The sequence below is a fragment of the Scyliorhinus torazame genome, chromosome 1, assembly GCF_047496885.1.
Source record: "Scyliorhinus torazame isolate Kashiwa2021f chromosome 1, sScyTor2.1, whole genome shotgun sequence".
Taxonomy (NCBI): Eukaryota; Metazoa; Chordata; class Chondrichthyes; order Carcharhiniformes; family Scyliorhinidae; genus Scyliorhinus; species Scyliorhinus torazame.
Genome location: NC_092707.1, coordinates 375,976,816 through 375,997,143, shown reverse-complemented (window position 1 = coordinate 375,997,143; position 20,328 = coordinate 375,976,816). Strand labels below are relative to the sequence as shown.

The 20,328-nt window shown below is 43.6% G+C and overlaps 1 protein-coding gene across 1 annotated transcript in view; it reads right to left on the bottom strand.

Moving 5' to 3' along the window:
* Positions 1-20,328, bottom strand: part of heatr1 (HEAT repeat containing 1) — a 123,383-nt gene that overhangs the window by 77,937 nt on the left and 25,118 nt on the right. The window contains exons 8-12 of the mRNA XM_072511675.1: positions 12,089-12,213; positions 6,830-6,944; positions 2,934-3,041; positions 2,387-2,504; positions 331-438 (exon numbers count right to left, since the gene is read on the bottom strand). Of these exons, the coding sequence (XP_072367776.1) occupies positions 331-438; positions 2,387-2,504; positions 2,934-3,041; positions 6,830-6,944; positions 12,089-12,213 (574 nt within the window). The remainder of the gene's footprint in view (positions 1-330; positions 439-2,386; positions 2,505-2,933; positions 3,042-6,829; positions 6,945-12,088; positions 12,214-20,328) is intronic.

Sequence of the window (20,328 nt, the reverse complement as noted above, 5' to 3'; positions counted from 1 at the left end):
GACTGTTGAAACTGAAGAGAACTGAGGGATTTCGCGAGCTTCTTCAATGGGTCTGGACTCAGCCCAGGCACAATCACCAACAATTACCAGCTTTACTAACCTGTATCTAGCAGTCCCTTCAGATAGTTATAATTTCTGAGTAAGATCCTGTTTATTTAATTACATTGTAAACCCCCAACATTAAAATAACTTCAAGGTCTCATGGCATTCATTGGAACTACTCAAGTTACTTTGCATAGCCTTTATGCCAACGGAAATACAGAAAATCCTGCGGGTTTAAGATGAATTATGGAATTTTAAAAATCAATTGATTACTAAACCTTGCAATACCTGTGAGGTGTTAATGATTTCCTTCAAGCATTCAACAGCAGATATTCGGATCGTAGACTGCGTGTGATTTAGACTCAGCAACAACGATGTGTTAGAATCTGCCAATACCTAAAATAAAAATTAAATTTAGTTCAGAATTAACAAAGTCCTTTATAATTTCCCCCACCCCCTTTCTCCTTAAGACATTGGGTGTTTTCTGGGACAAGCTTCCACCAATCCCATGGTCAAATTACATTATTCATGTGAGTGCAAACACCGAGTGTCAATAGGTTACTCAGACATAGGAGTGCACCACACTATATCTGATTCTGTCCTTGCCCAATGATAGCAGTTTGGAGTTCTTTGAGCAACAGTCATTCATAACAATCTGGAAGAACCTTTGGGAATTTTCCTAACGATGTGTAGGTTAGTTGGACTGGCCATGCTAAATTGTCCCTTAGTGTCCAAAAACGGTTAGGTAGGGTTACTGGGTTATGGGGATAAGTTGGAGGCATGGGCTTAAGTAGGGTGCTCTTTCCAAGGGCCGGTGCAGACTCGATGGGTCAAATGGCCTCCTTCTGCACTGTAGGGATTCTATGATTTTCCCCCTCCCAGGCCACTGCTGTAAATGCCAATTATGAGTTGCTCGGCTATTTAACTTGTGGCCAAGCTCAACGAAACATACAAATGCCACAATTAAGCCTCGGTCCCTCCTGTTCTCTCTTGCCAAAGACGAGAAAGAACTAGGCCAGGAAACTGTACAAGTTCTATTTATATTTTTGAATGAAAGAAGAAGCAGCCATTTAAGCAGGTCTGCACTGTAGTAACAGTTAAAATGTAGGGAATGACGTTAGCTAACTTGTGCTAAGCATAGTATGACAAGCAACAATTAGATAAACGGCTAAGAGTTAAATGCTGAGTAGGTCTCTCGGAGGATCCCTTTCCCTTCCTGGAATATTGCTTGGGATCTTTTATATCCCCCTGAAAAGGCAGACAGTAGCCAGTAGCTGTGAGAGTGTAGTACGCTGTGTCAACCTAACATTACCGCTCAACTGTCTGTCTGGAAGTGTGGATTCAACACACAGCCTTCTAACTCAGAAATTAGGTTGATACGCAAAGATGAAGAACTAGAATGCAGGGCGTCAATTATATTGAGAAGAAAGCTATTAAAAGCAAGTAGCAGTGGTTAGGTGATCCCAAAATTGGAACAGTAAGACAAAGGAGATTTATAAAAGAGCATAATGAATTCCTTAAATTTGTAGTCCTAGGAAAAATGAGCCACAATAAAACAGTGAGCACATGAGCAGGAGGCAGGATATGCAAGCTGGAGTTGAAGTGTCACCCGGTTGCAACACCAATCAATCCCAGATCAGGTGCAAGGTGGGCTACCTGAAGGATGAAGCTCTCTCCTTCTCTGTTCCAACAATGTAAATCTACTCCAACCTAACCACACGCTCCCAACTACATTAGTTTAAACTCAAATTTCCCACATCTAATTGCCTAACAAGGTATTTTGAGGAAAAATGATCAATTTAATGCCAATTTGCACTGGAGTATTGAGAGATTGCGCAAAATGTACTCTGCATGGATGACGGCAGAGTGAGAGAAATAGATGGATAAGAAATATTTCCCTCTGTCAGAGATGGACTGGGACCCATGAACCAAAAGTAAAATAACTGCTAATACCCACAGTGCCTTTCAACTGCAATTTTCTTAGTTTCGTACTTTAAATAATAAAATTTGTATTTTATTAATACAATTAATAATTGTTATTATTAACTTCAAACATATTTTTATTAAAAAGGATGATGCTACTGTTTCTATGACGCAAGAGGTGGAACTTAAATTCTCATCATGTAACTTGAATGTAATAGTTATAGTTTTAGAGAACAGCAGCACTTTAAATTTATCTGATAGACCAAATACCATTTTATTTTTAAAAAAGCTTCCCAGGAAAGACACTTTTTAGAAAAATATGAACCCCACTGTTGTATATTTAATTGTACAGCAGGCGGCTGAATGGTTAGGCACTTTTTCTTTTAAAAAATACTTGCCTGAGCTTTAAAGTCCACATTACCTGATGCTTGGCACTGTTCAAGGACAGATAAATAAATTGGTGAAAGACATCTTGTTCTCTCTTGCTTTTAATCTTCTTCAATTGTTCTTCCAAAACTGAATCATAAGCATTAGGATACCTGCAGAAAAATAGAACGGCAAGTTTTTAAATATGGGTATTAAAAAAAAGACAACTATATACCAGGAAAAGTGCATGAAAAGATTGAATTTGTTTTCAGCTCAACATACTTAATCGCTCTCACAAATGTCTTCAAATAGCATAACGCAAAAAACGCTTTTGTTTTGCAGGAAATGAACCCTTCCTTTCCGCCACAAAATTTTTCCTCCGTTAGCAGGAGGGCAAGCAGGCAATCTGCTGCCATATACCAATGCAACAACAAGATGGCTATGAAGTGATACTCCATTTAGCTTCTGTCACTGCCCTCTGTTAATTTCCCTTCCAATGAAGCTAGATTCAATTCAGTGTCCTCCTGAAGCAAAATGACCAAGAACCGGACCAACTCACTCGGTCACCATGCTACATTCACAACAGGTATCTTTTTGCTTACTTTGTTTCCAGACGTCTGACCACGGGCATAATTTTCTGATTTAAAGCGGAGAGACTGTCAGAGTTGGCACTCTTTGTCGAATGGGAAATGTACTCCTCAAGAAGCACACTAGAATAGAGGGAGAGAAAAAATGAGATGTAGCATGACTGAATACAAGAATAAAGATAAATGAAGCACAGTAGCAAATCCCTACTAAACTACAGCCAGATATTTATCAATATAAATCCCACCAAAAGATTCCAGGTGGCAGGGACCTTGTAGAAGACGATGTGTGATTAACAACTGCAGTAACACATTATTCATCAAATGACAATCTGCCCCTAACATTTTGCCAGATGTAATCTATCACTTACTAACTCAGGACAAGAACATTAGTTTTATTCCATGATGTTGCACAAATTTTATTAATTAAAGTACGAAACAGAATAATTCATGAATTGTCGAATTAGTTTACCATATCAGTTTCAAACATTTCTCTCCAAGATTCAGCCTGCAATCTTCAGTTTACATTTATGCTCAAGTGTAATTATTTTGCTTTTGTAGATTTATGTTCTGGCTTTAGAATAGCTCTATATGGGCAAAATTAGTTTTGTCTTTGGATTTAACAGCGTACACGTTTTCGAATTACAGGCAACTCTCAAAGCAGAAGTAATGACATCTAGATTTTCTTTTAAATTAAAATCATCAACGTGTTCAGTGGTTGCTGTAATAGTGTCGGGAATGAGTAGCATGGGTCAGGTGTGCATCAGGGTGGAATGGAGGAAAGTGAGCAGTTGAGGCACTAGGTACAATGTTGGAGTGGAAAGTGATACTGAGGAATGGAGCAAAGGAGCCCTTGTGTAAAGTGAATAGGGGTGGAAGGAAAGCTTGGTGTAAAGGGCAAAGGACAGTTTCCAAAGTGGGAAGTGCACCCATCTCCAGCTCCTCAGAAACCGCGTTAGGGAACTGGAGCTGGAGCTGGATGAACGTCGGATCATTCGGGAGGCAGAGGTGGTCATAGATAGAAGCATCAGGGATGTAGTTACTCCGAAGAGTAAAGATACATGGGTGACGGTGAGAGGGGCTGGGAGGAAGCAGTCAGTACAGGGATCCCCTGGGGTCATTCCCCTTAGTAACAAGTATACCGCTTTGGATACTGTTTGGGGGGGGGGGGGGGGGGGGGGAGAGAGAGAGAGAGAGAGAGAGAGAGAGAGAGAGAGAGAGAGAGAGAGAGAGAGAGAGAGAGAACTTACCAGGGGTAAGCCATGGGGTACAGGTCTCTGGCACAGAGTCTGTCCCTGCTGCTCAGAAGGGAAGGGGGGAGAGGAGTTGAGCATTAGTCATTGGAGACTCCATAGTTAGGGGGATAGATAGGAGATTCTGTGGGGACGAGACAGACTCGCGGTTGGTGTGTTACCTCCCAGGTGCCAGGGTGCGTGATGTCTCGGATCGTGTTTTCGGAATACTTAAGGGGGAGGGGGAGCAGCCCCAAGTCGTGGTCCACATTGGTACCAACAATATAGGTCGGAAAAGGGATAGGGATGTATGGCAGGAATTCAGGGAGCTAGCATGGAAACGTAGATCTAGGACAGAGTTATTATCTCTGGGTTGTTACCCGTGCCACGTGATAGCGAGACGAGGAATAGGGAGAGAGAGGAGTTGAACACATGGCTACAGGGATGGTGCAGGAGGGAGGGTTTCAGATTTCTGGATAATTGAGGCTCATTCTGGGGTCGGTGGGGCCTCTACAAATGGGATGGTCTACACCTGGACCAGAGGAGTACCAATATCTTGGGGGGGAAATTTGCGAATGCTCTTCGGGAGGGTTTAAACTAGTTCAGCAGGGGCTCGGCAACCTGAATTGTAGCTCCAGTATACAGGAGGTTGAGAGTGGTGAGGTCATGAGTAAGGTTTCAAAGTTGCAGGAGTGTACCGGCAAGCAGGAAGGTGGTTTAAAGTGTGTCTTCTACAATGCCAGGAGCATCCGGAATAAGGTGGGTGAACTTGCGGCATGGGTTGATACCTGGGACTTCGATGTTGTGGCCATTTCGGAGACATGGATAGAGCAGGGACAGGAATGGTTGTTGCAGGTGCCGGGGTTTAGATATTTCAGTAAGCTCAGGGAAGGTGGTAAAAGAGGGGGAGGGGTGGCATTGTTAGTCAAGGACAGTAGTACGGTGGCAGAAAGGACGTTTGATGAGGACTCGTCTACTGAGGTAGTATGGGCTGAGGTTAGAAACAGGAAAGGAGAGGTCACCCTGTTAGGGGTTTTCTATAGGCCTCCGAAAAGTTCCAGAGATGTAGAGGGAAGGATTGCAAAGATGATTCTGGATAGGAGCGAAAGCAACAGGATAGTTGTTATGGGGGACTTTAACTTTCCAAATATTGACTGGAAACGCTATAGTTAGAGTACTTTAGATGGGTCCGTTTTTGTCCAATGTGTGCAGGAGGGTTTCCTGACACGGTATGTAAATAGGCCAACAAGAGGCAAGGCCATATTGGATTTGGTACTGGGTAATGAACCAGGACAGGTGTTAGATTTGGAGGTAGGTGAGCACTTTGGTGATAGTGACCACAATTCGATTACGTTTACTTTAGTGATGGAAAGGGATAGGTATACACCGCAGGGCAAGACTTAGGATGCATCGGATGGAGAGGAATACTGCAGGGGTTGGGCACAATGGAAATGTGGAGTTTGTTCAAGGAACAGCTACTGCGTGTCCTTGATAAGTATGTACCTGTCAGGCAGGGAGGAAGTGGTCGAGCAAGGGAACCGTGGTTTACTAAAGCAGTCGAAACACTTGTCAAGAGGAAGAAGGAGGCTTATCATAGATTATCATAGAATTTACAGTGCAGAAGCAGGCCATTTGGCCCATCGAGTCTGCACCGGCTCTTGGAAAGAGCACCCTACCCAAGGTCAACACCGCCACCCTATCCCCATAACCCAGTAACCCCACCCAACACTAAGGGCAATTTTGGACACTAAGGGCAATTTATCATGGCCAATCCACCTAACCCGCACATCTTTGGACTGTGGGAGGAAACCGGAGCACCCGGAGGAAACCCACGCACACACGGGGAGGATGTGCAGACTCCGCACAGACAGTGACCCAAGCTGGAATCAAACCTGGGACCCTGGAGCTGTGAAGCAATTGTGCTATCCACAAGGCTACCGTGCTGCCCCTGTAAGATGAGACATGGATGCTCAGTTAGGGCGCTTGCGAGTTACAAGTTAGCTAGGAAGGGCCTAAAGAGAGAGCCAAGAAGAGCCAGGAGGGGACATGAGAAGTCTTTGGCAGGTAGTATCAAGGATAACCCTAAAGCTTTCTAAAGATATGTCAGGAATAAAAGAATGACTAGGGTAAGAGTAGTGCCAGTCAAAGACAGTAGTGGGAAGTTGTGCTTGGAGTCTGAGGAGATAGGAGAGGTGCTAAATGAATATTTTCCGTCAGTATTCACACAGGAAAAAGACAATGTTGTCGAGGAGGATACTGAGATTCAGGCTACTAGACTAGAAGTCATTGGATAGACATATGGACGATAAGGGAATAGTGTAGATGGGCTTTAGAGTGGTTTCACAGGTCGGCACAACATCGAGGGCTGAAGGGCCTGTACTGCGCTGTAATGTTCTATGTTCTAAAGTCAGCACTGAAGTCAGTGGAAAGAGCCAGTGAGCGACTAGAAGATGGAACGTGGAGTTTGGGAGATAACGTTTTTGGAATTGTCGCATGCATCAATTTTATTTTTCTGTATATCATGAGACACGGCCGGAACGGTAAAAAGTGGCAGTGTCTCAGACAATTTTCAGAAGGAACAACATTTTGCAGAAAAGTCTTGGCTAACAGGACTGATGATTTAATTGGCAGTCACAAGAAATGGCATTGTAGATACAGAAGCACACTGCAAATGATCTTTACTTGGCTACAGTTTGGTCCAAGTTGCTCTCCAGTGTAATGTTCTGAAGTATGGCTTCCAGCAGTTGGATGTGGGTTTGGCAAACGGAAGTTTCTTCCTGCTCTTCAGCCATTTCATCTGGGGAGATAAAGAAATATAGATGAGTCACACAACAAACGGTTACGCAAGAAAACAGAGCTGATAAAGCAAATTGGTAAAATTAGTTAACCACACTATCCTTTCACCTCCATTAGCAGGAAAAAATTCAGGTCAGATTATAAAGGCATTAAATTAAATCAGTTTGGCATTCTTAATTTAATTTTTAAAACTAGTGCACAATAAAAAGCTTCACAATTCAGAATAAGAAGTATCGGCCGGATCTTTCAATCCTGTCTGCCAGCGGGATTTATTGGTGCCACTGGAGTTAGTGAACTTTTGATTGGTTTTCTGTGGCAAGCCAGAAAATCGTGGCCTTTGACTCAGAAAAGTCACAGGATAGCGAATGTAGATGTTAGAAATGGCAGCACAAGGGGTGTTCTTCACTACTTGAAGTCAAGACACATTAGTTGCAGCAGAGCAGAAAGTTTTATTAGATTTTACCCGAGCATATCGGAGAGCCGGTGCAGACTCGATGGGCCGAATAGTCTCCATCTGCACTGTAGGGATTCTATGGAGACCTACTCTGGGGCAAAGAAAATGGTTGGTTTTATGCACGCAATAGACCCTTCCCCAAATGTTGGGAGGCTGCCCTACTCATGAACCTCATGTGCCTCCCAGAGTGGTGTCAATCCATGCAGGGTTAAGTTTGACATCTGCTGAATTGAATGATCTTTAACAGTGCAGTGCAAATTGAGAAGGTGGAACATAGCGACCCCTAGCCAGGGGTTTGAGAAGTGTTTGTGCATGGATGTCAAACGAGAGCCGACTAATTCAGCTGAGATGTTGGTCTTGGAGGAACAGCCTGCTGACATTCGTCGTTGGGGCTTATATATGAAGAAAGATCTCTTAATGGGGATACTGGAGGATTAAAACTATCTGCAGAATTGTATGCGTGTGTCAACATGAGCAACAGACTTCAGGGAAAGCAGAGGAGCTTTAAAAATTATTTTATTCAGAAGCTAAATAAAACTCAGATCTTTGGCTTTAAAAATGTAAAACAATTATTTTAGAGTATATGGCCCATATTTCTGAAGTGCAGGTAACTAGGTTTGGTTCAGCGTCTTCAACAAAGCAATCTTTCAATTATAAAATAACTATTATAACTGTCCCATTCTGGGTTTTGTAATTATCGCCAGATCTGAGGTTAATTTGGTCATTTTATTACGTTATTACAAAGCTGAGCCACATGAAAGGCAAGATTGCAGGTTCAAATCTAGCCATTACGAAAGTAGCTGTTCTCAGGAAGAGCAGCAATTGTTCTCCTGAGTCAGGAAGAAGATCAAGGGTTCCAACCTCTCAAAGTGCCCAGCAACCTCTGCAGGATGTGGATCCACCAAGAATTGAATCAGTACCAGATTGAGCTGGCTTGCTGCATTGTCAAAAACGTAAATAATAGCCACTTGGAAATGATGCCAGAAAGGAGCAGCAACTATGGAGCCAGACTCTGGGGAGACGTGGATGCATTTCGGGGAGACGTGGATGCATGAGTGTGTGCATCCTAAATCTACACATAGCCATAAGCAACGCATAAAGAACCTACTCTTTTGTTTTATTCATTTACGGGATGTGGGTGTCGCTGGTTAGGTCAGCAGTCACTGCCCATCTCCAGTTGCCCTTCAGAAGGTGATGGTGAGTTGCCTTCTTGAACTGCATCAAATAGTTCACTGCATAACATAGTTAACTAGCTATGCAGCTGGCCAACTCACATCGACTAAATCATGACGCAAAAAAACTACATTTTATTAATTATATCAGAAATGTAAATCATAGATGTTGTATCCTCGTGGTAGAATTGCTTCCACATCGAAGGAAGATTTTTTTGAAACCAAAGTGATTTGACTATTTCTTTTGGCCTCGTAAGAAACAGATTCTAGAAGAATTACTCTTAGGCACGATAATGATAGCATCAACATGTATTTATCATAATGCCTTTCATGTAATAAAACATCAAAGGTCCTTCAAAGGAGAGGTATAGAATAAAATATTCTTAAAAAAGAGACATGTTGCCAAAGCTTTCCACCTTGCACTCATCAGGACAAATGCAAGAATGTCTCACTTGAATCAATCAACAATTTATACTACAGGAGAAAGGATGCTGAATTGTTGGCAAGTCAATTCTGATTGATTGGATTGGATTGGATTTGTTTATTGTCACGTGTACCGAGGTACAGTGAAAAGTATTTTTCTGCGAGCAGCTCAACAGATCATTAAGTACATGGGAAGAAAAGAAAATACATAATAGGGCAACACAACATATACAATGTAATTACATAAGCACTGGCATCGGATGAAGCACACAGGGTGTAGTGTAAATGAGGTCAGTCCATAAGAGGGTCATTTAGGAGTCTGGTGACAGTGGGGAAGAAGCTGTTTTTGAGTCTGTTTGTGCGTGTTCTCAGACTTCTGTATCTCCTGCCCGATGGAAGAAGTTGGAAGAGTGAGTAAGCCGGGTGGGAGGGATCTTTGATTATGCTGCCCGCTTTCCCCAGGCAGCGGGAGGTGTAGATGGAGTCAATGGATGGGAGGCAGGTCCGTGTGATTGACTGGGCGGTGTTCACGACTCTCTGATGTTTCTTGCGGTCCTGGGCCGAGCAGTTGTCATACCAGGCTGTGATGCAGCCCGATAGGATGCTTTCTGTGGTGCATCTGTAAAAGTTGGTAAGGGTTAATGTGGACATGCCGAATATCCTTAGTTTCCTGAGGAAGTATAGGCGCTGTTGCGCTTTTTTGGTGGTAGCGTCGACGTGGGTGGACCAGGACAGATTTTTGGAGATGTGCACCCCTAGGAATTTGAAACTGAGGCATGCAATGGAGAAAGCAATGGGGAAAGCTCAGCTTCCAGTTTCCAGGGGCAGGATTCTCCGATAATGGGGCTAAGTGTTGACGCCGTAGTAAACGCCAAAGCGTTTTACGACGGCGTCATCTGGCCCCTAGGAGCACCGAACCTGCGCTGAACAGGGGGCCAGCACGGCACCGGAGCGCCTCATGCAGCTCCAGCTGCCGATATGGGCACCAGCACGGGCGTCGAGGGTCCGCGCATACTCACCACAGCTGGCCACGCATGCGCGTGGGTTGCAGTCTCCGCGCCGGCCCCCGGGCAATATGGCAGAGCCCTACAGGGGCCTGGTGCAGGGAAACAAAGGCCCCCCCGCAATTAGCCCACCCATCGATCGTTTGGCCTGGCCACCGTGGAGGCCCCACCCGGAGTCATATCTCCCCCCCCCCCCCCCCAACTAGGATGCACCCCGCAGCCAGAACGCCGAGGTCCCGCCAGGTAGGACCACACACGAACGACGCCAGCAGGACTCGGGCGAAGAGTTGCCGGGTGGGATGCGTTGATCGCCATTGCCGGTGATTCTCTGGTCGCCGGAGAAGTGGCGGCCCAGCGCGCGGGATTCGCGCTCCCCCGCCCGCCGATTCTCCGACCCGGCGCGGGATCAGAGAATCCCGCCCCAGGTATCTAGGCCTTACGTCTCAACGATTGGCCAATCAAATTAAACATGTTCCTCCAGCTGGTCGTGATAGGCCGTGCAGTGACTGTACTCAAACATCCTGCACTTACAAAACCCTCATTTCCAATTTGCCATGGAGAAAGCAATGGAAAATTCTAGGTTCCGGGGTAATTCAAAAAAGATGCAAGGCTTGAACGTATGCCTTTTATTTGCAGAGAATGGATCGCTTATTTTGAAGATTTGTCACTTCTAGCAAGCATAAATGAGCCATGTTACAAACTCAACTGATTATCTTAAATTGCTTGTTATTGCTATTAGCGCATTCAGGATTGTTCATCAAGTGCTGCCCAATCACGTTAAACAGAAGACATTTTGTTTTGGTTTTGCAAGTACAAGTTGGTCTCCACTCTGCATATTATGAACAGCTGGAGCAACATCTTGTTTGACTCCATCAGCTAATTTGTCAGGACAAAGGGCCCAGTTGCCTGGCAACCGTGTGCATGGGGAAAATATCGTTCCCCGCTTTCTCCATGGCAACACCTGAACCAGAATCGACTTGTCAACCAATCAGCATTCTTTCCTCCTGGAGCATAAATTGTTGCGATTGTTTGAAGCTTGGCATGCATGCGTTTGTGTTGATGAATGTGAGAGGAAAAGCTTCAGCAGTATTCCAAGTTCTGTATGACCAAGCCACTATTTCTAAAACAAAATATGACACTGAGCAACCGGAGGTGAAATTAGGATCTTTGATCAATGAGGTAAGTTTTAAGGAATGTCTTGATAGCGAAGCAGAGATTTTTAGGGAGGGATTTCCAGAGCTTGGGCTGCGGCAGCTAAAGGCATGGCGACCAATTTTAGAAGGGTTACAATCGTGGATGCTCAAGAGACCAGACAAAATTAGAGGAGCGCAGATGAGCAGCATTTTCAGAATTAAGTCAGGAGGCTATGGTTTCAAATCCCACACAAGGGTGTAAGCTGACATCTACTGCAGTACATTGACGTCTGCTGCATGGCCAAAGTATTGTCATCCAGATGAAGTGTTATATGGAGGCTGTTTGCCTGTGTCGGTTCATATTATTCCTCAGACACTACTTAAAGGTCAGTGAATTCTTTCTGCATTCTTCCCTCAGCCACCACTCCAAAAACAGATTAACAAGCTAATTTGTTACATTCCTGCCTGCAGTACCTCACTATGCACAAAACGACTGTCACATCGGCTTGCATAACGACCATTGCACTTCTGAAGTAACTCAAAACATGAAATGCTTTGAGATATCTGATTGTCATGCTAAGATGTTGTATGAAGCCTTTGATTTAATTAAAGGGTAAACAAATTTGCAGCCAGAGCCACAAAGTAATTCAATAGATTTAGCGAAAACAATTGGTTAAGTGTATTAATATCTCACGGGCAGGCAGAAAAGGATATAGTTGTCCACTCAGAGGCATAGAGATTTACAGCACAGAAAGAGGCCCTTGGGTCCATCATGTCTGTGCCAGCCATCAAACACCTATCTATTCTAATCACGCTTTCCAGCACTTTGTCCGTAGCCATGTATACAATGGCGTTTCAAGTGCTCATCTAAATGCTTTTAAACATTGTTGTGCCCAGAAAGATATGCATACAGGCATGCAAAAGCAAATGCATTAAAAAGAAAACGATCCGAACAATACCTGTGATAATGGAACGGATCAGAGTGGGTAGAAAGTAGTGAAGCAAAGGAGAAACTTGATACCGAGTATCAATTTCTTGGAGAATTGTAACAAGGCCAGGGATATTACAGAGATGATTGAAGGTTCTGGAAAATAAAGAAAACAATGATGAGACAATGAAGCAGGAAGCTAAAATCATTCCTATTGCTGTGTCTTCCCTTTCTAATCAATTAAGGGAGATAGGAGACAAACATCACTTCAGCCTGAAGATAAACGTTATTGGAAATATGGAATAAAAATAAAAATTACAAAGCAGTCGAGTGATCACCTGAAAGGGCAACAGGAATGGATGGGACTCGACTTTACTGTGATAGCTGCCCAAATAACCATCAGTAAACTGGGCAGCACGGTAGCATACTGGTTAGCACAATTGCTTCACACCTCCAGGGTCACAGGTTCGATTCCCGGCTTGAGTCACTGTCTGTGCGGAGCCTGCACGTTCTCCCAGTGTGTGCGTGGGTTTCCTCCGGGTGCTCCGGTTTCCCCCCACAGTCCAAAGATGTGCAGGTTAGGTGGATTGGCCATGCTAAATTTCCCTTAGTGCCCAAAATTGCCCTTAGTGTTGGGTGGGGTTACTGGGTTATGGGGATAGGGCGGAGGTGTGGGCTTGGATAGGGTGCTCTTTCCAAGTGTCGGTGCAGACTCTATGGGCCGAATGGCCTCCTTCTGCACTGTAAATTCCATGAAATCTATGAAATAAACTGAATTTTTCTATGGAAACCTGTTGTGCATTAGGACTCTTTTTCAATCAACTGCTAATTTCTGCAGCTTACTATCTGCAGTGGTGAAGAATGTAAATGGGGCGACACGGTAGCACAGTGGGTAGCACTGTTGCTTCACAGCTCCAGGGTCCCAAGTTTGATTCCCGGCCTGGGTCACTGTCTGTGCAGAGTCTGCACGTTCTCCCTGTGTCTGTGTGGGTTTCCTCCGGCTGCTCCGGTTTCCTCCCACAAGTCCCGAAAGACGTGCTGTTAGGTGAATTGGACATTCTGAATTCTCCCTCTATTTACTGTTATGGGCGAGGCGTTTTCAAAACCCCAAAATGTATCATGGAGTTCAACCAACCTCTCCCTTTAATGGATGTGTGCTTTTCCTAGCACATGGCTTTTTCCCTAGGTGTGGGATTACAATTAAGGACACATGGGTTTTTAAACACAAAACACTGTTTATTCCATGAACTCAACATCTTAAATAAACATTGGATCTCTTAACACCCCTTACTTCCAAGATAACTCAGAAAATATTGCAACAGTAAATAACTCCTTAAAATGTTCCTTCAAACTTCCAAGAGATTTAACACCTTTAAACAGTATCGCATCAGGTTAAAGCATATATATATATATTCTGTCGAATGGCAGAGATATATTAGCTTGGGTGACTTCAGCTCCAGCACCTTGCTTTCTTCCTGCAGCTCTCTGGACACACACAAACTGCTTTTTCCAACTGGCTTTCTCCCTTCAAGCAACTCACAGCAAACCAGAACTTCTCAAGCTGCTGTCTCAAACTGGCTTTCTCCTTTTAATCAGCTCACAGCAAAACAGCCAGGCACTTTTAAACTGCTCTCAGCAAAACCAGCCAGGCACTTTTCAAACTGCAAAATGGCTGACCTGACTTCAGTTCCTCCCACTCTCTGACATCATTGTTTTCTTAAAGGTACATTGCTTAAACATCCATGTCTTAAAGGTACCCTCACATGACATTACCCAAACAGGCGCCGGAATGTGGCGACTAGGGGCTTTTCACAGTATCTTCATTGCAGTGTTAATGTAAGCCTACTTGTGACAATAAAGATTAAAGATGACAAACTGTTTTTAATGAACATGGAAACACTCAGAAAAAGGCAAGTCTCTAGACAGTCCAAACACATCGCTATCCAAAATGTCCATTTAAAAAGTATGTAGGCTTAGTGATTGCACTGTCTTTTACTGTGATAATAAAAACCAAAAAAAGCTAGAAAAACCCATCAGGTCAGGCAGCATCAGTGAGAGAAACAGAGTTGACATTTCAGATCGAGATGATCTTTCATCAGAACTAAGAAAGATTAGAAAATAAATAGATTTGAGCCAGTGCAAAGGGGCAGGAAGAACAAAAGGGATGATCTCTTACAGGATGGAAGCCAGGTGAAATTAAGTTACAAAATACTTAATTGTTCAAAAGCCAGAGCAGTAGTGGGTATATTCCACACAGTGCTGTTCAGAAGGGAGTGCCTGGATTTTGACCCAGCAAAAGTGAAGGAATAGCAATATAGTTCAAGGCCAGGGTTGTTACAAAAACAAAGGTAGTCTTAAAGGATTTGTATTGGTAAACATTCACAATATGGTATAGTTAGTTATAAGTGGGTTTACTTTAATGTGCCTGGGAGGGTAAAACTTGTGGTTAGATTTGTGCTGGACAAAGGTGTATGTGTGGGGGTTGGCTAAATTCGAGCTGTGTTTCTATTGTGCTGAGAGAGGGCTGCAGCGTGAATAGTAAATAGTAGAGGCCACCTTCCTTTGTTCTTAGTTTTTAACTGGAATCCACAGTAGTTGGAGACAGGATCTCTGGGAGTCAACATTTCTCAACTCTGCCAGAAGGAAGACTGGCCAGGACGGGAGCTGCAAAGAGCCAGGCTTTCTAAGGTCCAAGTTACAGTCCAGATAACCATGAAGAAAGTTTAAGACAGCTGAAGTTAAGGGAAGAGACTAAGGTATTATTCAGAAGAATTCAAGGACGAGTAAACAAAGTGTTCTGAGTTAAAGAGACAATTACAGTAACTACATTGAAAGTGGGACACCAGACCTCAGAGGTAGATAAAATGTTTGATGCTATTTTTATAGTCTGGGAATTGAGTGCTAAAGCAATTGTGAACAGTTTGTACGACCATCAAGACAAGGAAATCCTAGATGGCCTGCACTCTAGGGTCTTAAAGGAGATGGCAGCAGACATAGTGGATGCATTGGTTATAATATTTCAGAATTCTCTGGATTCTGGAAAGGTCCAGGTGAATTGTAAACACGTTAATGTGACCCGCCTATTCAAAAAGGGAGAGGGGCAAAAATTAGGAAACAATGGACTGGTTAGCTTGAACTCTGTGGTGGGGAAGTTGCTGGAATCAATCATTAAGGAGGAGATGACTGAACATTTGGAAAGACAAAGCTCAATCCACCATTGTCAGCATGGTTTTATGAGGGGTAAGTCATACTTGACAAACTTGCTCGAGTTCTTTGAGAACATAACTAGCAAGGCAGATAATGCAGAACCTACAGATGTGGTATATCTAGACTTCCAGAAGACATTTGAAAAGGTGTTGCACAAAAGACTGACCCAGAAGTTGAGATTGCAGGGGATTGGAGGTAGAATACTAGACTGGATTGAAGATTGACTGACTGACAGAAAGCAGAGCATCAGAATAAATGGGTCCTTCTCTGGTTGGCGGACTGTAACTAGCGGGGTGCTGCAGGGGCCAGTCCTCGGAGTTCAACAATTTACAATGTATATAAATGATCTGCAAGCAGGGACAGAGTGTAACATGGCAAAATATGCGGATGATATTAAAATAGGTGGGAAAGCAGGCAGTGAAGAGAACATAAAATGTTCACAGATGGATATAGAGAGGCTCGGAGAATAGGCCAAAATTTGGCAGATGGAGTTTAATGTGGATAAATGCGAGGTTATCCATTTTGGTCAAAAAAATAGAAAATCAATTTATTACCTAAATGATGGGATCTGGGTGTTTTTGTTCATGAATCGCAGAAAGTCGGCATGCAGGTACAGCATGTAATAAAAAAGGCAAATGGAATTTTAGTGTTTATTGAAAAAGAACTGGAGTATGAAAGTAGGGAAGTGTTGGTGAGACCACATCTGGAGTATGGTGTTCAGTTTTGGTCGCCTTATTCAAGGAAGGATATAGTGGCATTGGAGGTAGTTCAGGTGGCTCACCAATTGATTCCGGGGATGAAAGGATTGATGTATGAGGAGAGATTAAACAGTTTGGGCTTATACTCGCTGGAGTTTAGAAGAATGAGAGGGGATCTTATCAAGGTATATGAAATACTAAAGTAAACACAGACCAAATGTACCCTCTTGTGGGGCAATCTAGAACAAGAGGTCACAGATATAGTTTGAGAGGCGGTAGATTTAGAACTGAGGAGGCACTACTTCTCGCAGAGGGTGGTGAATTTGTGGAACTCGCTGCCCCATAGTGCAGTGGAGTCTGAATCATTCAATGGTTTCAAGAAGGAGACAGATATATTTCTAATTTTAAAAAACGGGTTAAAGGGATATGAGGAACAGGTAGCAAGATGGATTTGAGACCTGGACGAGATCAGCCATGACCTGATTGAATGGCAGAGCAGATTTGAAGGGCTGAATTGCCTACTTCTCCTGCTCCTAATTCCTATGTTCCTGGACTGGATTCGCCATTAAAAGTGGACCAGAAGCTTTGTTTGAAAGTGCCCACCTGGGCTGAATTTTCGAATGAAACTGCTATGGGAAAACATTGTTATGAGAGAAGAATTTAAAGCGTGTTTTTGGGAGTGACGTTTGGAAACTCTCTTGTGACAATCATCTTGGGGGCGGGGGTCTGAGGACACATCCACAAACACTAACCAGGGGTCAGAGCAGAGTGTGTGCTTACCAGTCATCTTGTCTGCCTAAAGGGACATTTTCTGTTAATTCCACTATTATAACTGAAGACATACTTTGAAATCCATATTAATTGTTAAATCTGTGTGTATTTGTTAAGGTAAGGGGGGGTAAAGGAGTATTATAAAATAATCCAGTTTTTCATGTTTAATAAATGTTTTTTCTTGTTAAAACCTAATTAGCAGTCCTGGGACTCTTTTCCTCCACGTTTTTTTTTAAGTGAAAGTTATGGTCTTCTCGAGCTCTTGAGTATCGTTGGAGCTACACTCATCCAAGCAAATGGAGAATATTCTATTACACTCCTGACTTGTGCCTTGGCGATGATGGACAGGCTTTGGGGAGTAAGTTACTCTTCACAGAATTCCCCGTCTTTGACTTGCTCTTGAAGCCACAGTATTTATATGGCTGGTCCAGTTCAGTTTCTGATCAATGGTAACCCCCAGGATGTTGAAAGTAATGCCAATTGTATGTCATGGGGAGACGGTTGGATTCTCGCTTATTTGGTATGGCCGTTGCTTGGCCATACCAAGGGACGGTCATCGATGAAGCATCTGAAGATAGTCGGGTATAGGACATGACTCTGAGGAACTCCACCAGTGATGTTCTGGAACTGAAATGATTGGCCTCCAACAACCACAACCATTTTCCTTTATGCCAGGTGTGACCCCGACCAGCGGAGAGTTTCCCCCCGACTCCAGCTTGGATCGATGCCACACACTTGCATGAAAAGATGTTGGACAGGGAAGGGGTGTTGGAGGTGACCGAGGAGTAAACCAGGGTAGAAAGAACAGCGTTCAAAATGCTAAAAGGGAAAGTCAGGCAGAGAATCTGTTTGATAGTGGCACCATATTGGAGCTGGCGAAAATGGCAGTGGATTATCCACTGAATACAAAGGTTGGTGAAAGGGGAGGACAAGGGACACCCTATTTTGATTAGAATCATAGAATTTACAGTGCAGGAGGCCATTCGGGCCATCGGGTCTGCATCAGCCCTTGGAAAGAGCACCCTACAGCCCACACCTCCATCCTATCCCCATAACGCCACCTAACCATTCTGACACACTAAGGGGAAATTTAGCATGGCCAATCCACCTAACCTGCGCATCTTTGGACTATGGAAGGAAACCGGAGCACCCGGAAGAAACCCATGCAGACACGGGGATACCGTACAAACTCCACATAGACAGTCATCCAAGGCAGGAATGGAACCCGGGTCCCTGGAGCTGTGAGGCAGCAGTACTAACCACTGTGCCACTGCACCGCCCATGAAGGTTCTGGAAAGGAGATGAAGAGTTGAGAGCAGAATCACATGAAATACATTGGGCATGACGGAGGGCTATGTCAACCACAGTGAGGAGAATCCTCAGCTGAAGAAAAAGGAAGACATATCGGGATTTCCAGTCTCTGCAGGATTTTGCTTTTGTAACTTTACTGTGAAACAGCCTGAAGAGTGTTGCCTTTCTCATGGATTTTTGCAATTTGCATTGTTCTAACACGTGGGTTATTTTCACTTAAATTATACTTCAGGACAAAAGTTTTGAAATAAAGGTATTCTCAGAAAGAACTGCCCCTAAACTATCTCAACCGCTTCCTATCCAGCTGACTAAAGAGAGATTACAAAGTCACAGGATGGTGGTCAGCACCATACAAAAGATTATCCACAACTGAGAAATCGAATTACAGAAATATTCCAACGTCACATCAAACCTGCTAACATTATTCTTACTTCATTGCAGGCAAAGTCACCCGGATCATAGATTAAATGTGAAACATTAAATAAATGTTTTCAAAAGTGTCTGCTTCTCAAATTCCTATATCTAACAACAAAGTTGCTTGCGGCCTCAGCAAGAAAGCCCCATTCACTCCAGCAGATCCTGGTGCAAAGGAGTGTCTTTGACTTTCAATTTATTCCAGGATAGATTTTTTAAGTAAAATTGCAAGAAGATTTACATTTTTTCAAATGAATACCCATCTACCTGTTACAGAAGTGAGATACTACTCAGCGAAGAAAATGAAAACAACAATGGGAACATGGGTATACAGTAAAACAAAAGGTGTGTTGTGCTTTTTCTTTTCATTCCAAACCATTACCACCTAGAAAGACAAGGACAGCAGACATATGGGAACACCACTACCTGCAAGTTCCACTTCAAGCCACACCGGATCCTGATTTGGAACTATATCGCCGTTCCTTCAGTCGCTGGGTCAAAATCCTGGTGCTCCCTTCCCAACAGCACAGTGCGTGAACCTACACTACATGGACTGCAGTGGTTCAAGAAAGCAGTCTTTCACCTCCACCTTCTCAAGGGCAACTAGGGATGGGCAACAAAAGCTGGCTTTGCCAGTGATGCCCACGTCCCAGAAATGAATAAAGAAAACCTTGCTGTCTTACGTTTTTCAACAGCCAAAGGTGATTAAACAAACATACGATCGTAACTCTACAATAAAAACAAAATACCATGGAAGCTGGAGATCAGAAAGGAAAACAGATGTGCTGGAAAAACGCAGCAGGTCTGGCAGCATCTGTGGAGATAGAAACAGAGCTAATGTTTCAAGTCCAATATGAAACCTCTCTTGGAATTCCAAAGGTGAGAAGAGAAGACCTGCTGAGTTTATCCAGCATTTTCTGTTTTATACGAATGTAACACTGCAGTATGGTATGATCCCAAAACACTGTGCCTTGCACTTTTACAACTGGTCACAGCATGCAGATCCATGACATATATTTCACCTGTGGGTGTTAATGTTAGCAAAGATGGAGTGGACAATTTGGATTTTGGCTCCTTTCATTTCTTAAGTGATAAAGTCACATTCTTTGCCGAGTCCAGTCGTGTCTATGCAAACTTTACCCCTACTTTTGACTGTGGGTGTGACAGGTTACTTCAGCTCTGCAATGCAGCCTGGTTCCTACGAGTACGTTTGTTCGGCATAAGTGGGAAGAGAAGATGACAGGTTAGAAAGTGAGAACAGGCTCTAAATGTCCACCTGAGAAATGAAAATAATTCCACAGAATCAATATAGCATCTCAAAGACTGAATCACTTTAGAAATTTCTGTTATCATGGACGACCAGAATATTTCCATGCTTGCATTATCATTAGATGGGGAACTGGCAAAAGAATATGCTTTTTATTGCACGGCCAAATATATCTTCTACTTCTAAAATTATCATTCCATGTGCAGTATATATATATGTTCTGACCTCCCCAACCAAACAATCTAAAGCAAATGCAAACCAATAGATCCCAGCTAGGCTCCATGTCTTCACGATATTTCTCATTCTTAACATTAAAAGATTAGAGCCATATCAGTCAGAAACTTCACGCGAACAAAGGGCAGCACAGTAGCACAAGTGGCTAGCACTGTGGCTTCACAGCACCAGGGTCCCAGGTTCGATTCCCCGCTGGGTCACTGTCTGTGCGGAGTCTGCACGGTCTCCCCGTGTCTGCGTGGGTATCCACCGGGTGCTCCGGTTTCCTCCCACAGTACAAAGACGTGCAGGTTAGGTGGATTGGCCATGATAAATTGCCCTTAGTGGCCAAAAAGGTTGGGAGGGGTTATTGGGTTACGGGGATAGGGT